The 14,843-nt window shown below is 38.7% G+C and overlaps 1 protein-coding gene across 1 annotated transcript in view; it reads right to left on the bottom strand.

The window, feature by feature from the left end:
* The window catches only part of UBE2U (ubiquitin conjugating enzyme E2U (putative)), a 61,595-nt gene extending 51,857 nt beyond the window's left edge, over nt 1-9,738 (bottom strand). Inside the window, exons 1-4 of the mRNA XM_006773232.2 lie at nt 9,317-9,738; nt 7,083-7,164; nt 5,628-5,720; nt 1,437-1,534 (exon numbers count right to left, since the gene is read on the bottom strand). Coding sequence (XP_006773295.2) covers nt 1,437-1,534; nt 5,628-5,720; nt 7,083-7,164; nt 9,317-9,382 — 339 coding nt within the window. The 5' untranslated portion in view covers nt 9,383-9,738. The remainder of the gene's footprint in view (nt 1-1,436; nt 1,535-5,627; nt 5,721-7,082; nt 7,165-9,316) is intronic.
* Nucleotides 9,739-14,843: the final 5,105 nt, after the last annotated feature.

The raw sequence follows: 14,843 nt of genomic DNA, 5'->3' as shown, positions 1-14,843 counted from the left end.
CCAGCTCTGAGGCCCAGCTCCAGCTCTGAGGCTGTGGCTGGCTGAAAGCAGGTATCTGGGTTTGTTTAGCTTTTATAATTGAAACATTGTTGCTTCTGGATCTCAGAGCTGGGCCGCGTCAGGCGGGGAACCTTGGCTTTCTCCATCACTGGAGCAAGCAAGCCTCCTGTTCGCTTCAGCTGCCTGGCTGCTGGCCCCCATCTTGGTTGGCAGTTAATTTGCATATTTCCCTGATTAGCCAATGGGAAGCATGTTGGAGGTACGGTTAATTACCATGTTTGTCTATTATTAGATAGGATGACTAGACAGAAAACTATTATTTTATTTCAATTAAAAAATAAGAAATGGGAGAAATAAAATTTTTATTATAATTCTACCACTGAGAAAATTCAATTAAGCTGTAATACTTTATTTTCCAAGTATTTCAGATAATCAAACTCCAGATATTAATGATGAGCTGGACAGAAGTAGTCTAAGCAAGTGACACTGAAGTCATTCACTTGGGCATAGATGAGAAAGGAGGCTCCCTGAGGGTCAAGAAAAACACCACACCAAGGCATGCTGCTAAGGACCATGGATCCAAGAAGTAAAGGGAACAGGCTAGAAACAGGCATCTGCCAGAGGGGAGGGGAAAATCCCTGGTTTAATTGCTCACTGGATGAACAAGCAAAACAGAAACAGACTCATAGATATGGAGAACATTTTGGTGGTTGCCAGATGGGAGGGGGGTTGGAGGGATGGGTGGAAAAGATGAAGGGATTAAGAAATACAAATTTATTGTTACAGCATAGTCATGGGGATGTAAAGTACAGCATAGGGAATACAGTCAATAATATTTTAGTAACTACGTATGGTGTCAGAGGGCTAATAGATTTATCAGGATGATCACTTGGTAAGTTATATAATGTCTAATCCCTGGGGTGTATGTACACCTGAAAGTAATATAATATTGTATGCCAACTGTAATTGAACAATAAGAAATGATTTAAAAAAAGGAAGTCTATAAAAGAGCAAATGCCTAGCACTGTCAGAAACGTAAGATAAAACCGAGCACTTGAAGTTGTAGTCACTTGATTCACTTCTCTGAAGAAGGCAGGTCCGTGAATGAGAAAGGATCTAAAGGCCTGTTCAACACTATGAAGTGAAATTAGGAACCAAAAGAAAACTTAAGACTGTATTTCCAGAATTAAAACCATCCAAACAGTTCTTTTCTTCTTGGATAAAGTAGGTATTCTTTGGTTGTCAATTTAAAATAATAGTCTTTATAATTCAAGTTCCATTTTTATAGTCTTGATATAGAAATGTTATTGATTTAAATAAGCTTATTTGAGTCTTTCAAACATTTAAATATGCATTATATGTTTTACTTTTTATATTTTGAATAACTGAGATAATTAAAAGAATTAAAGAGGGCATGTATATTAATCTCTTCTTACCTGGAGGGTGAGTAAGATGCTGCTCAATGTATAGCTTGTTTTCCACTTACGAGGGTTGTCCAAAAAATCTATACAGGGTCGACCAGTATGTTGGTCTACTGTATTAAAATAATACATTAATAGTAATATGTATATAATAAAATTATTATCTAAAGTTTACGAACACCAAAATCTGACAAAGTTCGAAAGCAAATGACAAAGCAGAAAAATTATGTGTAATGAATATGCCAGTTAACACAGTGTAACTATTAAAAGCATGGACTTTCAGCCCTGGCCAGTGTGGCTCAGTTGGTTGGGCTTTGTTTCTGTGCACTGGAAATTTGCTGTTTCAATTCCTGGTCAGGACACATGCCTAGGTTGTGGGCTCAGTCCCAGTAGGGGGTGTGCAGGAGGCAGCCAATTATTGTTTCCTTCTCACATAAATGTTTCTCTCTTTCTCTCTCTCTCTCAAAAATCAATAAAAGCATATCCTCAAATGAGGAATCAAAAAAAGAATCTAGTATGTATTAAAACTGTTGTATGTTAAAAGTGAAATTATGGCTCTAACCGTTTTGGCTCAGTGGATAGAGCATCGGCCTGTGGACTGAAAGGTCCCAGGTTTGATTCCGGTCAAAGGCATGTACCTTGGTTGCGGGCACATCCCCAGTAGGGAGTGTGCAGGAGGCAGCTGAATCGATGTTTCTCTCTCATCTATGTTTCTAACTCTCTCTCCCTCTCCCTCTCCCTTCCTCTCTATAAAAAAATCAATAAAAAATATATTTTTTAAAAAGTGAAAATATGATTCAGTGGTGAAAGAAAAGGTGAAAAAAGGGTATAAAATGTGTTGTTGCAAAATACTCATCATCCTTCAATATCTACTCTTCCTCTCTTCCATCTCCTCTCTGTAATAAGACTAGACATGCCCCAATCCCATTACCCTACTCTGTTTAGATGAATACATGGTTATTCAGACTATTTTCTCCTGCCTCCCCTCTAGCAAGAAGCCTTGTGACTAAGTTTTAATCATGGGATATCGACAGAAGTAAAGTATATAACTTTTGGATCATATTTTCTTAAGGAAATTGCTTTACTTTCTCTTTCCCCCTTCCCCAGTGGCTGGGCATTGGTGTTAAACAGTAAATGCTTTAGATCCAGAAACAGAAGTCATAGATTGAGGATGGCAAAACTTCCCTGCCAACTTTGTCCTATTATGTGTATATTGGAAAGATATGTGGAAGCTTGGCCTCTGCACTAATACAGTTAATTAAGTCAACCTGTATTTTTTAAAAACAAAGAATAGAGTTAAATATGCAAAACAAAACTATAGAATAACCAGAAGAAAGTTAAAGTAATTTGATTGTGTTTTGGAAAGAACTTCTAAACTTAAAGATAACTGTAAGAATCTCAAAGGACAAGACTAATAAATATGACTATATAAAATTTTAAAAATCCCAAATGTAAAGAAACCCCAAGCACCAATAAAATTTAAAAATGACAAATGAAGAAAAATATTTGCAACACCTACAACAATGTGATAACATTTTAAATAATCCAGACAATTCAAGAAATCAAAAACACAATAAAGAGATATGAAAAAATGTTAAACTCACACATATTAAAAAAGCGCATATTAAAATAACAGATTCTTATTAAATTGTCAAAAAATATTTCTCCAAAGTTACAATGTCCAGAATTGGAGAGCAGTAAAATATGAACTTTATATGTGCTTCCTGGTGGGATTACAAATAACATCAGTGAAAGGCAATCAGGTTGTATGTATCTAAAGACTTAGAACTGAGCACACAGTTTTTGGTGTATGGGCCTAATAACATTCCTCCCCTCCAAGGTGTGCATATAATAAATAGAGTGTTAAAAGATGCAAGTGAAAAGTATCAACTTCACGATACGTAAGACTGAAATGGAGAATGCTGATCAATGCTTTAATCAAGTTCCACAAAAGTCCCCCTGATTTGAAGTTAACCCCTCAAATGGAGGCCTGCCTAGGTTTCCTGCCTAAAGATACAGAGACAGTACCCATTCTAACGTCCGGCTTATTAGAAAGAAAGTTTTGAGAAAGTGCTGAGCCACACATGCTCAATTCTTTCTCAGATCTCCCCAATAAGGTAAGTCATTCCTCCTCCTGGGAGAGGTAAGGGAGAGAAAGAAGAGCAATCACAAGTTTTCCCATATTTCCTCCTCTTCTTTACTAATGCATAAAAATGCAACAGATTCTTGTGCATTAATTTTGTATATGCTGCAGCTTTATCAAATTTGTTTATTAGTTCCAACAGTTTCTGAGGGGGGGGGCCTTTATTAATGTTTTTAAAAAATATATATATATACAATATCAGGCCATGTGCAAATGACAGTTTTACTTCCTCCTTTCCAGTTTTGGATGCCTTTTATTTCTTTTTCTCACCTAATTGCTTTGGCTAAAACTTTTAATACTATCTATATTAATAAAAGGGTAATATGCTAATTAGGCCAGACATCTTCCGGACATCCTTCCGGACGTCCTTCTGGACAAAGCCATGGTGGTGGTGGTGGTGGGGGGGCTGAGGCAGAGGCAGTTAGGGGTGATCAGGCTGGCAGGGTAGAGCAGTTAGGGGGATCAGGCTGGCGGGCAGAGGGGGTTAGGGGTGATCAGGTAGGCAGGGGTCCTGGATTGGAAAGGGTGCAGGCCTGGCTCAGGGACCCCCACCCCCACCATGCATGAATTTCATGCATTGGGCCTTTAGTGTTGGATAAAAGTAGTGAGAATGGGCATCCTTGTCTTGCTCCTAAGTTTACTTTATATTTTAATGTAATTTTTCCAACTACACCTTTGATTTTGAAATTAAAACCTATTTTTAAAGAATAAAATTAAATTTATGATACAGAATTAGTTGTGTACATTTGCCATTATTTGTTTAAAATAAACACTGGAAGAATGGAATTACTGGATTAAAGACCATGGGAAGAGGTGTTCTTATATGTCCTTGTCCTCACCTTCCATTCCACAGAGTAGACCTTCCTTGTCCTGTTTAAGAGCAATATATGAAGAGCTTTAGAACACTTCACTTTAAAAATGTTCTATATTAATGGATATTGGAATCATTCCTATTTCTCTATTATTATTGGGAGCAAACACCTTTTTAAACATTCTCTTGCACACCTGTGCTAGTATTTCTATGGCATAATTTGTAAACATAGTATTACAGGATTTAGGGCTATTTGCATTTTATATTTGATTCCCCAAAAGGACACCTAAAGGGCATCATGTCAGAGGACCCATATTTGTCCAACTTTATTAAAATTGTTATTTTAATAGTCTATAAACATAAACAGTGAATCATAATTTTATGCATTTATATGCAGTTTAACATGCATTTTCTTCTTATTGGCGAGATTGAAGGTATTTTTACATTTTTTTGTTATATTTCCTCTTCCAAATGTTTATAGTTTTTGTCCATTTTCCTATTGCTTTATGTTTTTTATTGATTTACATGTATTCTTTATATGTTACAGATATTCTGTTTTATGTGTTGCAAATATTTTCCCTCAGTTTGCAAATCAATGTATTTTGTCTCTGTGTATAATGTCATTATCTGTAGTTTAAAAAAGTTTATGTAGTTTAATGTGTCATGCTTTTCCCATGCTTTTTAGTTTCTATCACATCTAGAAAGGCCTTCTTCACCAAGCACATAAAAAATTATATTAAATTCCCTTCTTTGTAGTATTTAAAATTTTTAGTTTTTAATCAATCAGAAATACACTTTGTATATGACTTAAAGTAGCAATCTAATGTAATTTTATCTAACATGTTAATTTGTCAGTGTATCATATTTTATAACAAAATTAATCCAACTAAAATACTGAACAATGTAGTCATTAAAAATGATCTTTTGTAGAATGTTTAATAATGCAACCATAAGCTTATGTAATATTAAATGGAAAAACTAGTTGCAAAACTTTATTATCTAATACCTTAACTATGTGAAAAAAATACATATATAGAGAAAAGTAAATAGATTTAATGAAATGTTGAGAGTAACATCTCTTTGAATTAGGATTCAAAGTGATAATTTTTCTTTTTATGTTTTCCCCAATAAAAATGCTTACTTTTGTAATCATAACATAGTTGTTATTACATTAAAAAGAAACATTATTAAATACTAATACAGAACAAAGATAATAGAACTCCTGATGATAAAAATCTCATTTGGTCCTTACCATTTGGATGAAAAGGAATGATTTTAAATTTCACAACTGGAGGGACGAGATTATATTCTGCTGTAAAAGTTATTGTCAGCGGGAAGTATATTCCTATAATATAAAAATAAATATTTTTACTAAGGTGTCATGTTGTACTGGTTAACTCTAACCTGATTAACACAAAAGTTTCTTATTATAGTTTAGCCTCCCAAGGTCCCTAGAGTTTTATTCTTGAGTAAATTGGAACATAGTGTGCACAGACCCCTCTAAATAGTATAATAGACTCCTCAAATCTAATCCCACTATTTTGTCAGCCTGTTTTCCATCCACTAACTCCATCCCCCTAACACTTGCCCCATTCCTACTGACTAAACTCACTGTTTCAGAACCTGGTGCCCTTTCTCTTTGCCATGCTGTTTATTCTGCCTGAATTTCCCTCCCCTCCACCCCTTCGAAACCTGGCAAACTCTTATGCATTCTTCTTTTTAAAATTAATTTTAGAGAGAGGAAGGGAGAGTGGGAGCGAGAGTCAGAGTATGAGCGAGAGAGAAACACTGATGTGAAAGAGAAACATCAATCAGTTATCTTCAGCATATGCCTTGACTGGGGATGGAACCCTTACCCTTGGAGTGAGGATATGTTTTCCATTGATTTTTATACAGTGGAAAAGCGGGGAGCAGTGGGGAGGAAGAGAGAGAAAGAGAGAGAGACATGGAAGTGAGAGAGACACATCAATTGGTTTCCTCCTCTTGCACCATGACTAGGGCCGGGGATTGAATCTGCAACCGAGATACGTGCCCTTGACTGGGAATTGAACTGAAGAACATTTGGTCCATGGGCCGATGCTCTAACCACTGAGAAGACTGGCCAGGGCAGAAAGCCATTTCTTGACTCTCCAAGCAAAATTAACTAATGAATGCCTCCTTGGCATTCTGTTCGAAATCCTAATAGCATATGTTATATTTTATTGTAATTAACCACTTTACGTGTTGTTCTCCCTTACCTCACTCAGCAAATCTAGCTCATTAATCCACTATTGATAGAATGCATGATTACTAAAGTTTACAGTGGCCTTGTCTTCTTGAAAATTTGATATGTGGAAATTTTGGGAAGAATCATAGAAAATAAAAATGAGAGATAATGTGGAATTTTGATGCCAAAAGGAATTTTGATACTATTTTCTGATTTCATGGAAGACTGTTAGAAGATATTTTCAACTGTTATGCTTTATTGTGTCAGCTTCTTAAACAATGTAACAACATTAAGATTTGGCATAAAGAAAAATTCAAAACTAACATTTCTATTTAGGTTGACAAATGTCAAAAATTAAGCCATACAATGAAAAAATAACACATGAATACTTTCAGAACTCTAGAAATTTATATAATGCAACCTTCTTTTGCACATAAAGAAGATAGACTAATAATGGCATAAAGACTTTTTAAAAAGTAGATTGGTTTTGAAAATACATACCATGCCAAATTGTATCCTTTAGACCTTCAATACTAGCTTCCCATTTCAACTTGTCTTCACTTACAGGAAAGGCAGTAATACCCTTTAATTTAAAAAAGAAATCAAAGCAGTAAAAATTTTACTATTTTTTAAAAAAATTAAATATTTATTGCAGCTTTGAAAAGCAGTTATCAGGTTACAATGAATTCTAAAAACTCTACATGTTCTTTTCCTGATGAATTTATTTATATGCTGATTTGGGGAGATGTGATATTTTGTGTTATTACATAGCTGTTAAGGTGGGTTCCACACAATCATAAATTCAAGCCAGGCTGATGTGGCTCAGTGGTTGAGAGTTGACCTCTGGACCAGGAGATCATGGGTTTATTCCCATTCAGGGAACATGCCCAGGTTGTGGGCTCAATCCCCAGAGAAGGGCATGCAGGAGGCAGCTGATTAATGATTCTCTCTCGTCATTGATGTTTCTATCTTTCTCTCCCTTTCTCTTTAAAATCCATAAAACATATATTTAGAAAATAGTAAATTTTAAATAAATCCTAAGTGTGGAAATAACAAGTGGAACTAGAAAGTCAAGATTTGGATGTGTGGCTTATGTACTTCAATAGCCAATTTAAGATTCAAATTAGAAGAGAAGGAATTCATTGGAAAGCATGCATCTCTTCAGAGCTTTTAAAAACTGTATAAATGCTACATGGAAGGCACGAATCAGAACATTTTCATTAAGAAAAACACAACTCCGAAATTATGCTTGCATATAAAAATAAATTTCCCTACAGTTGAGATATTGTTCCAAAAGAGGGACAAGAATGTACAGAGTAGGCAAAAGTAGCTGTACAGTTGCTTTCATGGAAAGTAATACAATAATTAAAATATAATACTACAAGAACAAACTGTGTTCCCAGTACTCACACTGTAAACCTACTTTAATATATATATATATACATATTTTTATGTATATATATTATTGATTTTTTTTTCAGAGAAGAAGGGGAGGGATGGAGAGTTAGAAACATCGATGCGAGAGAGACATCGATCAGCTGCCTCCTGCACACCTCCTATTGGGGATGTGTCCGCAACCAAGGTACATGCCCTTGACCGGAATCGAACCTGGGACCTTTCAGTCTGCAGGCAGATGCTCTATCCACTGAGCCAAACTGGTTAGGGCTGTAAACCTACTTTTGACCCACCCTGTATTTCAGAGAAAACCTTATCAATGATGCTGGGAAATACACCTAAATTTACTCAATAAATACTTCTGAGCAACCACATAGTTATTCAGTATGTTTGGTGCTAGTCTGAATAAACATTGTAAGATATCTCTATTATCTACATTATCTATAATTACATATCATTTCTCCTTCATGGAATTGTCCTTTCAACAGAGAACCACAAAGTTCAGGTAGAGCAGAAACACTATGAAAATAACTTCATTGGTGTCATTTGGAGCAAAGCCTTCCTCTGTGTTAAAATTATAAGGGAAGGGCATCTACGTGTTGTGACAAGTTAGCAAAAAGTGACCATACACAAGTAGTAGAACACAAGACCCTGAGCAAGAGATGGCTTAGCTGGTCAGAGCATCGGCCAGATATGCCAAGGTTGCGGGCTCGATCTCCTGTTAGGACACATAAAAATTTACCAATGAATGTATAAATCAATAGAAGAACAAATCAGTCTGTCTCTCTCTCTCTCTCTCTCTCTCTCTCTCGCTCTCTCTCTCTCCTTCTTCTGAAATCAATCAATAAACAAACATTTTTTAAAAGCATCAACCAATGAATACATAAATAAGTGAAACAACAAATCAGTGTTTTTTCTTCTCTCTACAATCAATAAACAGAACAAAACAAAACAAGAGCAATTCTGATGCTAAATATTTACTGAACCTTTTTGAGGTTTAGGTTTCTGATAGGTAAAACAAAACACTACTTATAGTATTGTAATTAATGACAGCGACCTTTTACCTGTTAGTCACTTACAACATGATAGACCCTGATATTCAGGGCTTAAGTCTACATACATTACTCAGCACAATGTGCTCAATATTGCTAGCTATTATCATTATGAAATAACTATTATTATAAAATGGACTGTTATAGTAAAATAGATTTGTTAAACAACAGTACTGTAGTGGCAAATTAGGTTGAACTTAATTATGCCTTATAGAATAAATGCAGATTAAGCTGCTTTATAAAAGTTCTGCCCCAGTGAAACCATCCCTCTGGGTCCCCAGTACTCACCTTATACTCATTCTCTTCCAAGTCTCTCAAGTCTTTTTGCAGCAAGAAGTAACTTCTGCTGCTCATGATAAGGCAGCAGAGAGTCTGGCACTTGGCTCCACACTCCCAGGCGTTGCTCTGAGGCAGGTGTGTGAGGTTACGAGTCACCCTCCCACACCTGGTTAACTGACCTAAGTTACTTGCTTTCTAGAGTTGCAGGACGCCTTGTGCTCCCAGGATAAATGGCTTCTAAATTGGGCATATAATAGCGACTTTCTCTTCTCTGACTCCTCCAAACGAAGACTTCCAGAGGGGAAACTTGGGCACGTTCGTGTGTCACTGCAGCGCCAGCTCACCGCCCTGTCTCCCGGCAAACTTGGACTAGCACCAGGGACGACCCCGGGCTGTTGGTGCGTGAGGTGGGCCTGAGAGGCAAAAGCTTACGGCGGCGGTAGACGCAAATCGGTTGCCAAGCAACAGGCCCCTTACGAAAAGTATGGAGAAGAGGTGGGAGCTTGACCGCCTTTCATCCAATCAGCGACAGGGCGCAGACCTCTAGAAACCTCCGGAGCCAACCGTCCAATCGTTTCACTTTGAAAGGCCAATGAGACTTGTCGTCAAGGCCCCGCCCCCGCCTCACTCAGTTCACCGAGGTGGACTCTAGCTACCTCACTAGTGTACCATACTATACTATAGGGTCAGGGTGAAGTCCCGAAGTTCAGCATGTAGAAGCCCTCACTCAAATCCCTCTCTAAATCGATTCTTTCTCGTTCTTTGACTATCAGAAAATATCAGGTAATAAGTGACCAGTAGGTACAGGTGTATTCATAACAGTATCTTAACATATGGCAAGTTACCATTTGAAATCCGTTAGCATATATTATATCATCGAATCCTACAGTTGCCCTGGAAGAATGCTCCAGGAACAGCACTATTAATAATTTCCCAGATTTCCATTTCTTGTCGAAGTTTTGGGTTGTATCCCAGCATATCTACGTTTTCGTAGCCTACATAGCCCTGAAGGAGTTACGTAGCCTCCTGTGCTTATATTTTCTCATCTATTAATATGCAGCCAATAATGCCTATCTCTCAAGATTATTACGAGGATTAAAAAAAATGATGGCTGCCAAGCACTCAGTCGTTGCCAAGAGTAAGTGATAGTCCACAGTGGTACTTACGACGTGCTGGGCACACTCTTCTAAATGTTTAACAGGCATTAATTGGATTCTCAATCCTAATTTTTACAGTAAGGGAAACTGAGGCACAGAGATGCCACATAATTTGCCTTAGAGCCAGGATGCAGACTCCAGGACATGTAGCTTTTCCTCTCCGTCTTTCCCCCTAACAACAGGCCTAGAGGATTGAAAGGAGGAAGGTTGCATTGCATTTTTTATGGTAGCCAGAATTCTAAGATGATCTCCAAGATCTCCAGCCCCTGCATAATCTTCAGGACTGTGAATACGATGGGTTTTGGGTGGGCCTGACCTAATCAGGTGAGTCTTAAATGAGACCGGGCTCTTCCTGGAAGTCAGTAATTCAACGTGTGAAAAGGATTCCATGTGAGGGAGATGCTCTGTTGCTCCCTTTGCAAATGAAAGGGGCCATGTGGCAAGGAGGGTGGGTAGTCTCTTGGAGGTGAGAGTGGCGGCTGGCCGACAGCCAGCAAGGGAATCGGGGCCTCAGTGTTATAACAATAAGCAACTGAATTCTATCACAACCATAAGGGCTTGGAAGAGCACTTGAACTCCATCCAGATCAGAACACAACCTAGCCAGCATCTACTGAGGCCTGAGCAGAAAACTCAGTCACCCTGGACCCGTATTGTTTTGAAATAGTACGTTTGTGGCATTTTGAGAGTTAGCAACAGCTAACTAATACAACTTCTGCCTAGAGTGAGCAGCTACTGACCAAGACAAAGCATGTGGCAAAAGGTCAGTCACTCACTGATTTAGTATGAAAAGCATGTGAATCCAGTTAGTAGACATTATCAAATGACTTTAGACAGGGTTAGGGGACAAGATAGGTATGGCATCCTGAAAAATGAAGTCTGATCTAAGCTCACGTACACATTTTCATCATCCTAGATGAGCAAGGCAACTGAAAGTTAATGCTTTAACATTGGTAAAGTTACCGAGGCCATCTCCAGCTCTAGCAACCAAGCATACCCCTCCCCTCTTTTTTAAAAACAATCCTTTCCCTCAGGACTTGAACAGATGTTTTCATTTTACTTAAACTCTAAGACTGTTTTCCTCATCCACCAGGAATATGTACCAGTACAAAGTGTTAACCTCGTTTGGATTTGAACCCCCGTCCTCAAGAGCAAAAGAAGGCTGAGGATCGCCAAATGCCAGCTCAGCTGTGAGACGTGTTTTAAATCATATTTTGACGTATGTTACGCTGTTAACTAGAAAATGAAGTGCAGCACACATGCTTCTAGTAACTCTGGTTTCAAATCATATGATCCCTCCTTTGTCTTGAAGACCTTTTGATGTGCATTCCCATATTGAGTTTCTCTGCTTTTAATAATCTTATACTCCTTCCTCAATATAAATGTCAGGAAAAATACTGAATGCTAATCTTCAAAGATCAAACAGGAAGAAAGAGGTGGGCAGCCTAGTTCAGTGACTTGAATTCCTGAAATTTCTCATTTAAAATTTTTTATTTTCTCTTATAAAAGCCTAGGATCCAAGAAATGCTGTGTTCCCCTTTGTAAAGTTGACGTGTAAACCCCCACCCCCCGCCCCCTCAATTTCAGAGTTGTGTGAATTACAAAATAATGTGGTCTTTCCCTGCAAGGCACCTGAGATGCAGGGGCCAGTGATCAGTATTTATATCTATAGTTGTGTCTAACTAACAGACAGGAACTCTGAATCCATACATGCTGGCTTTTATTTCACCTTGTTGGCTTTAGCTATGGCGCACCAAGAGTCCAAGTTTGCCTGGGACTGGGTGTTTTCCTGGGAGAAAGGACTTTCATTGTTAAAAGTGGGATAGTCCCTGGCAAACTGGCACAGACCATCACTCTAGCTTGGGCATCAAGGACCCTTTCGAGGTGGGAATTGTGTAGATAATTTGGTAAAAGCTGCTTCTTTGTTTTTGGACCTTGATGCTTAAAGGAACCTAATTTGTTTTCTATTGCAGGCTCTGGTGTCCACACCCCATAATCAAGGTTCTGAAAAATAAATCTCAAAATTCCTTTAGGAGAGGCTCTTAGGGAAGTTTATGATGAGGAAATGCAATGCCTGCCTGGGTACTTTACATATTTTAGGAGAATCTCCTTTCATTTCATTCCTCACTTGGGAAAACCAATCATTGAGAGAGATGCGTTTAATAATATCTAAGTACAACTGAGACCGGTAAGAGTGTGAGGATATGGGAGGGGGAACTGCTTGAAAGGTATAATTATTCTAGGCTTCCTTCACATATATCAGTTTAACTAACCTCATACTCAGTTGTCCTAGGGATAATTCCAGAATTTCAACATGGGAGAGGCTTTGAGATGGCAATTGTTTTGGAGCAGGTATAAGGGATGACATATGGTTTAGGGATAGCTCAGGCAGCGATTTCAACCAGTTGTGGCGCAAGAACTTTTAAACCATGCAATACCTTCTCTTTCCCCCAGATTGTCAAAATACAAAATGATAACAGCCAACACAACAATAGCTGTCCGGTGTGGATGAATCAAAATTATACTATTTTTTTTATCAGAGTGGAAAAAAATGTAATATATTTTTTGGCGTGCGGTAGAATTTTAGTGACTAGTTTATGTGTGCCATGAGATGAAAAAGGTTGAAAATCACTGGCTTAGGGATGTGTCTTGGAGGTGTTTATACTCAGTGTATGTTTGTTTATTAGGGCTGGTTGGAAGGGAGCTGAGGGAATGGCTGAGGGGCTGAGCCGCCCCCCTCTGGTTGGCATCAGCACTGGATACACACATGAAAAATAGAATATACTGTGTTCTAAATTTTTTATCACAATAGAAAAGAATGTGTCCCTTTATAAAAATTGTTTAAAACACATTGAATAATAGCAATGTTACCACCCTCTGAGCACGTGCTATGTGTCAGATACTTCCCATATACTTATACATATTCTCTGACTCTGAAAGACAGGTCTTAGAGAAAAATTATGAAATTGTAGCCCATTATTTTTTGAGAATGTTTTCAGGCTCTCTTGTCTGCACGTTACATCAGCTCGTGTAGGTTAATGAGCTTCAGTTCTAAAGTAGATCCTTTTTCAGAGGTTGAAATCACAGTTCAGGAACTTACCTCAATTCACATGGTTGCCAAGGGGTGAAGGAGAGATTTAAGCTCAGGCAATCTGGCATCAGAACCTTTACTTTTAACCTCTATGCTACAGTTACATTATTTTATGGCTAAAGAAATAGAGATGGCCTTACTCACACAAGGTCATCTGGCCCCTGTGCTGGAGCAGTTGAAAAGTACGAGCTTCGTGCTCCCATTCTCTTCGACCAGGTCCCTTGAGGGATAGAGGCCTAAGCATAGTGGTGTATGCTAAGCAATCTATAGGAGGTGTTAAGAAGGCTTCTCTTTTAAGGTCCATCCTGGGGTGGTCCTGAGAAGATATAATCATTAGAAATCTCCCCAGTTGGGATGACAACCTGGTTTGACAATTAATGCTCTAGTGCAGGGATGGCTGATAAATTTGCTCTTTGGTGCTACTTCTGACTGATTAGGTGGTTATTCAGGGCACTATGTTGAAAATTTTAAAGCTAAAATTGAGTTGGAAAGAGCACCAGTCCATGACGTCTGTGCTGAATGCAAGAGGAAAGAAGGGTACTGATGCTTTGGGGTCGCTCTACCAAGTCTTTCCGCTCAGGGATTTTTCCAGGTTGGGGAAAACAATAAGGATTCTACCTCCCTGCCCATGACTGTGATGGGGCCATGCAGTACCGCTCAGCAGGTTGAGATACATCCCCACCCGATGGCTGGATTTGTCATCAACACGTGTTGACTGAGAGATGCGAGAGGAGGATGGGAGACAGCACGTCTGAGCAGAACTTTCACAAGTGGCTGTGTTTCGGTTCTGCCCCTTGCCCGTTCTCTGTGCCATGAGGACAGCTCTCCTTCAGAGACCTGGGTGCAGGCACAGCAGCAGGCCCACCTCTGCTGACCGACATGAGCAAGAAACAGAAATGTTTGCTCTTGCAAGGCTGAGGTTTTGGAGTGATTCCTGCAGCCAAGCTGACCAACACAACGAATATACTCTATTCCCAGAGTGAATCCTGGAAGTACAATGGAGCTCTACACTGTCATTTTACCTGAATATCGGTTTTAGTCTTAGACTCAGTCAACTACCTAGACTATGCCACTGGGGAGTTGCAGCTTGTTTCCAGCAATTTGAATGTGTACAGACTCAAAAGAAACCTTTTAGGGAATTGTATTAGCAGGGGCCCCAGGATAAGTGGAGCCATGGTCCCCAGGCCCAAGGACTGCAGGAGCATCTGCAATAGGATGGAGCCTGGTCTCCATCTATTTCTGAAGCAAGTTCCAAGTGCCTCTAAGTCTGGGCAAGCTTGAGCATCAGC

This window comes from Myotis davidii, unplaced genomic scaffold, assembly GCF_000327345.1.
Source record: "Myotis davidii unplaced genomic scaffold, ASM32734v1 scaffold205, whole genome shotgun sequence".
Taxonomy (NCBI): domain Eukaryota; kingdom Metazoa; phylum Chordata; class Mammalia; order Chiroptera; family Vespertilionidae; genus Myotis; species Myotis davidii.
This window is presented reverse-complemented; position numbering and strand designations above follow the sequence as displayed.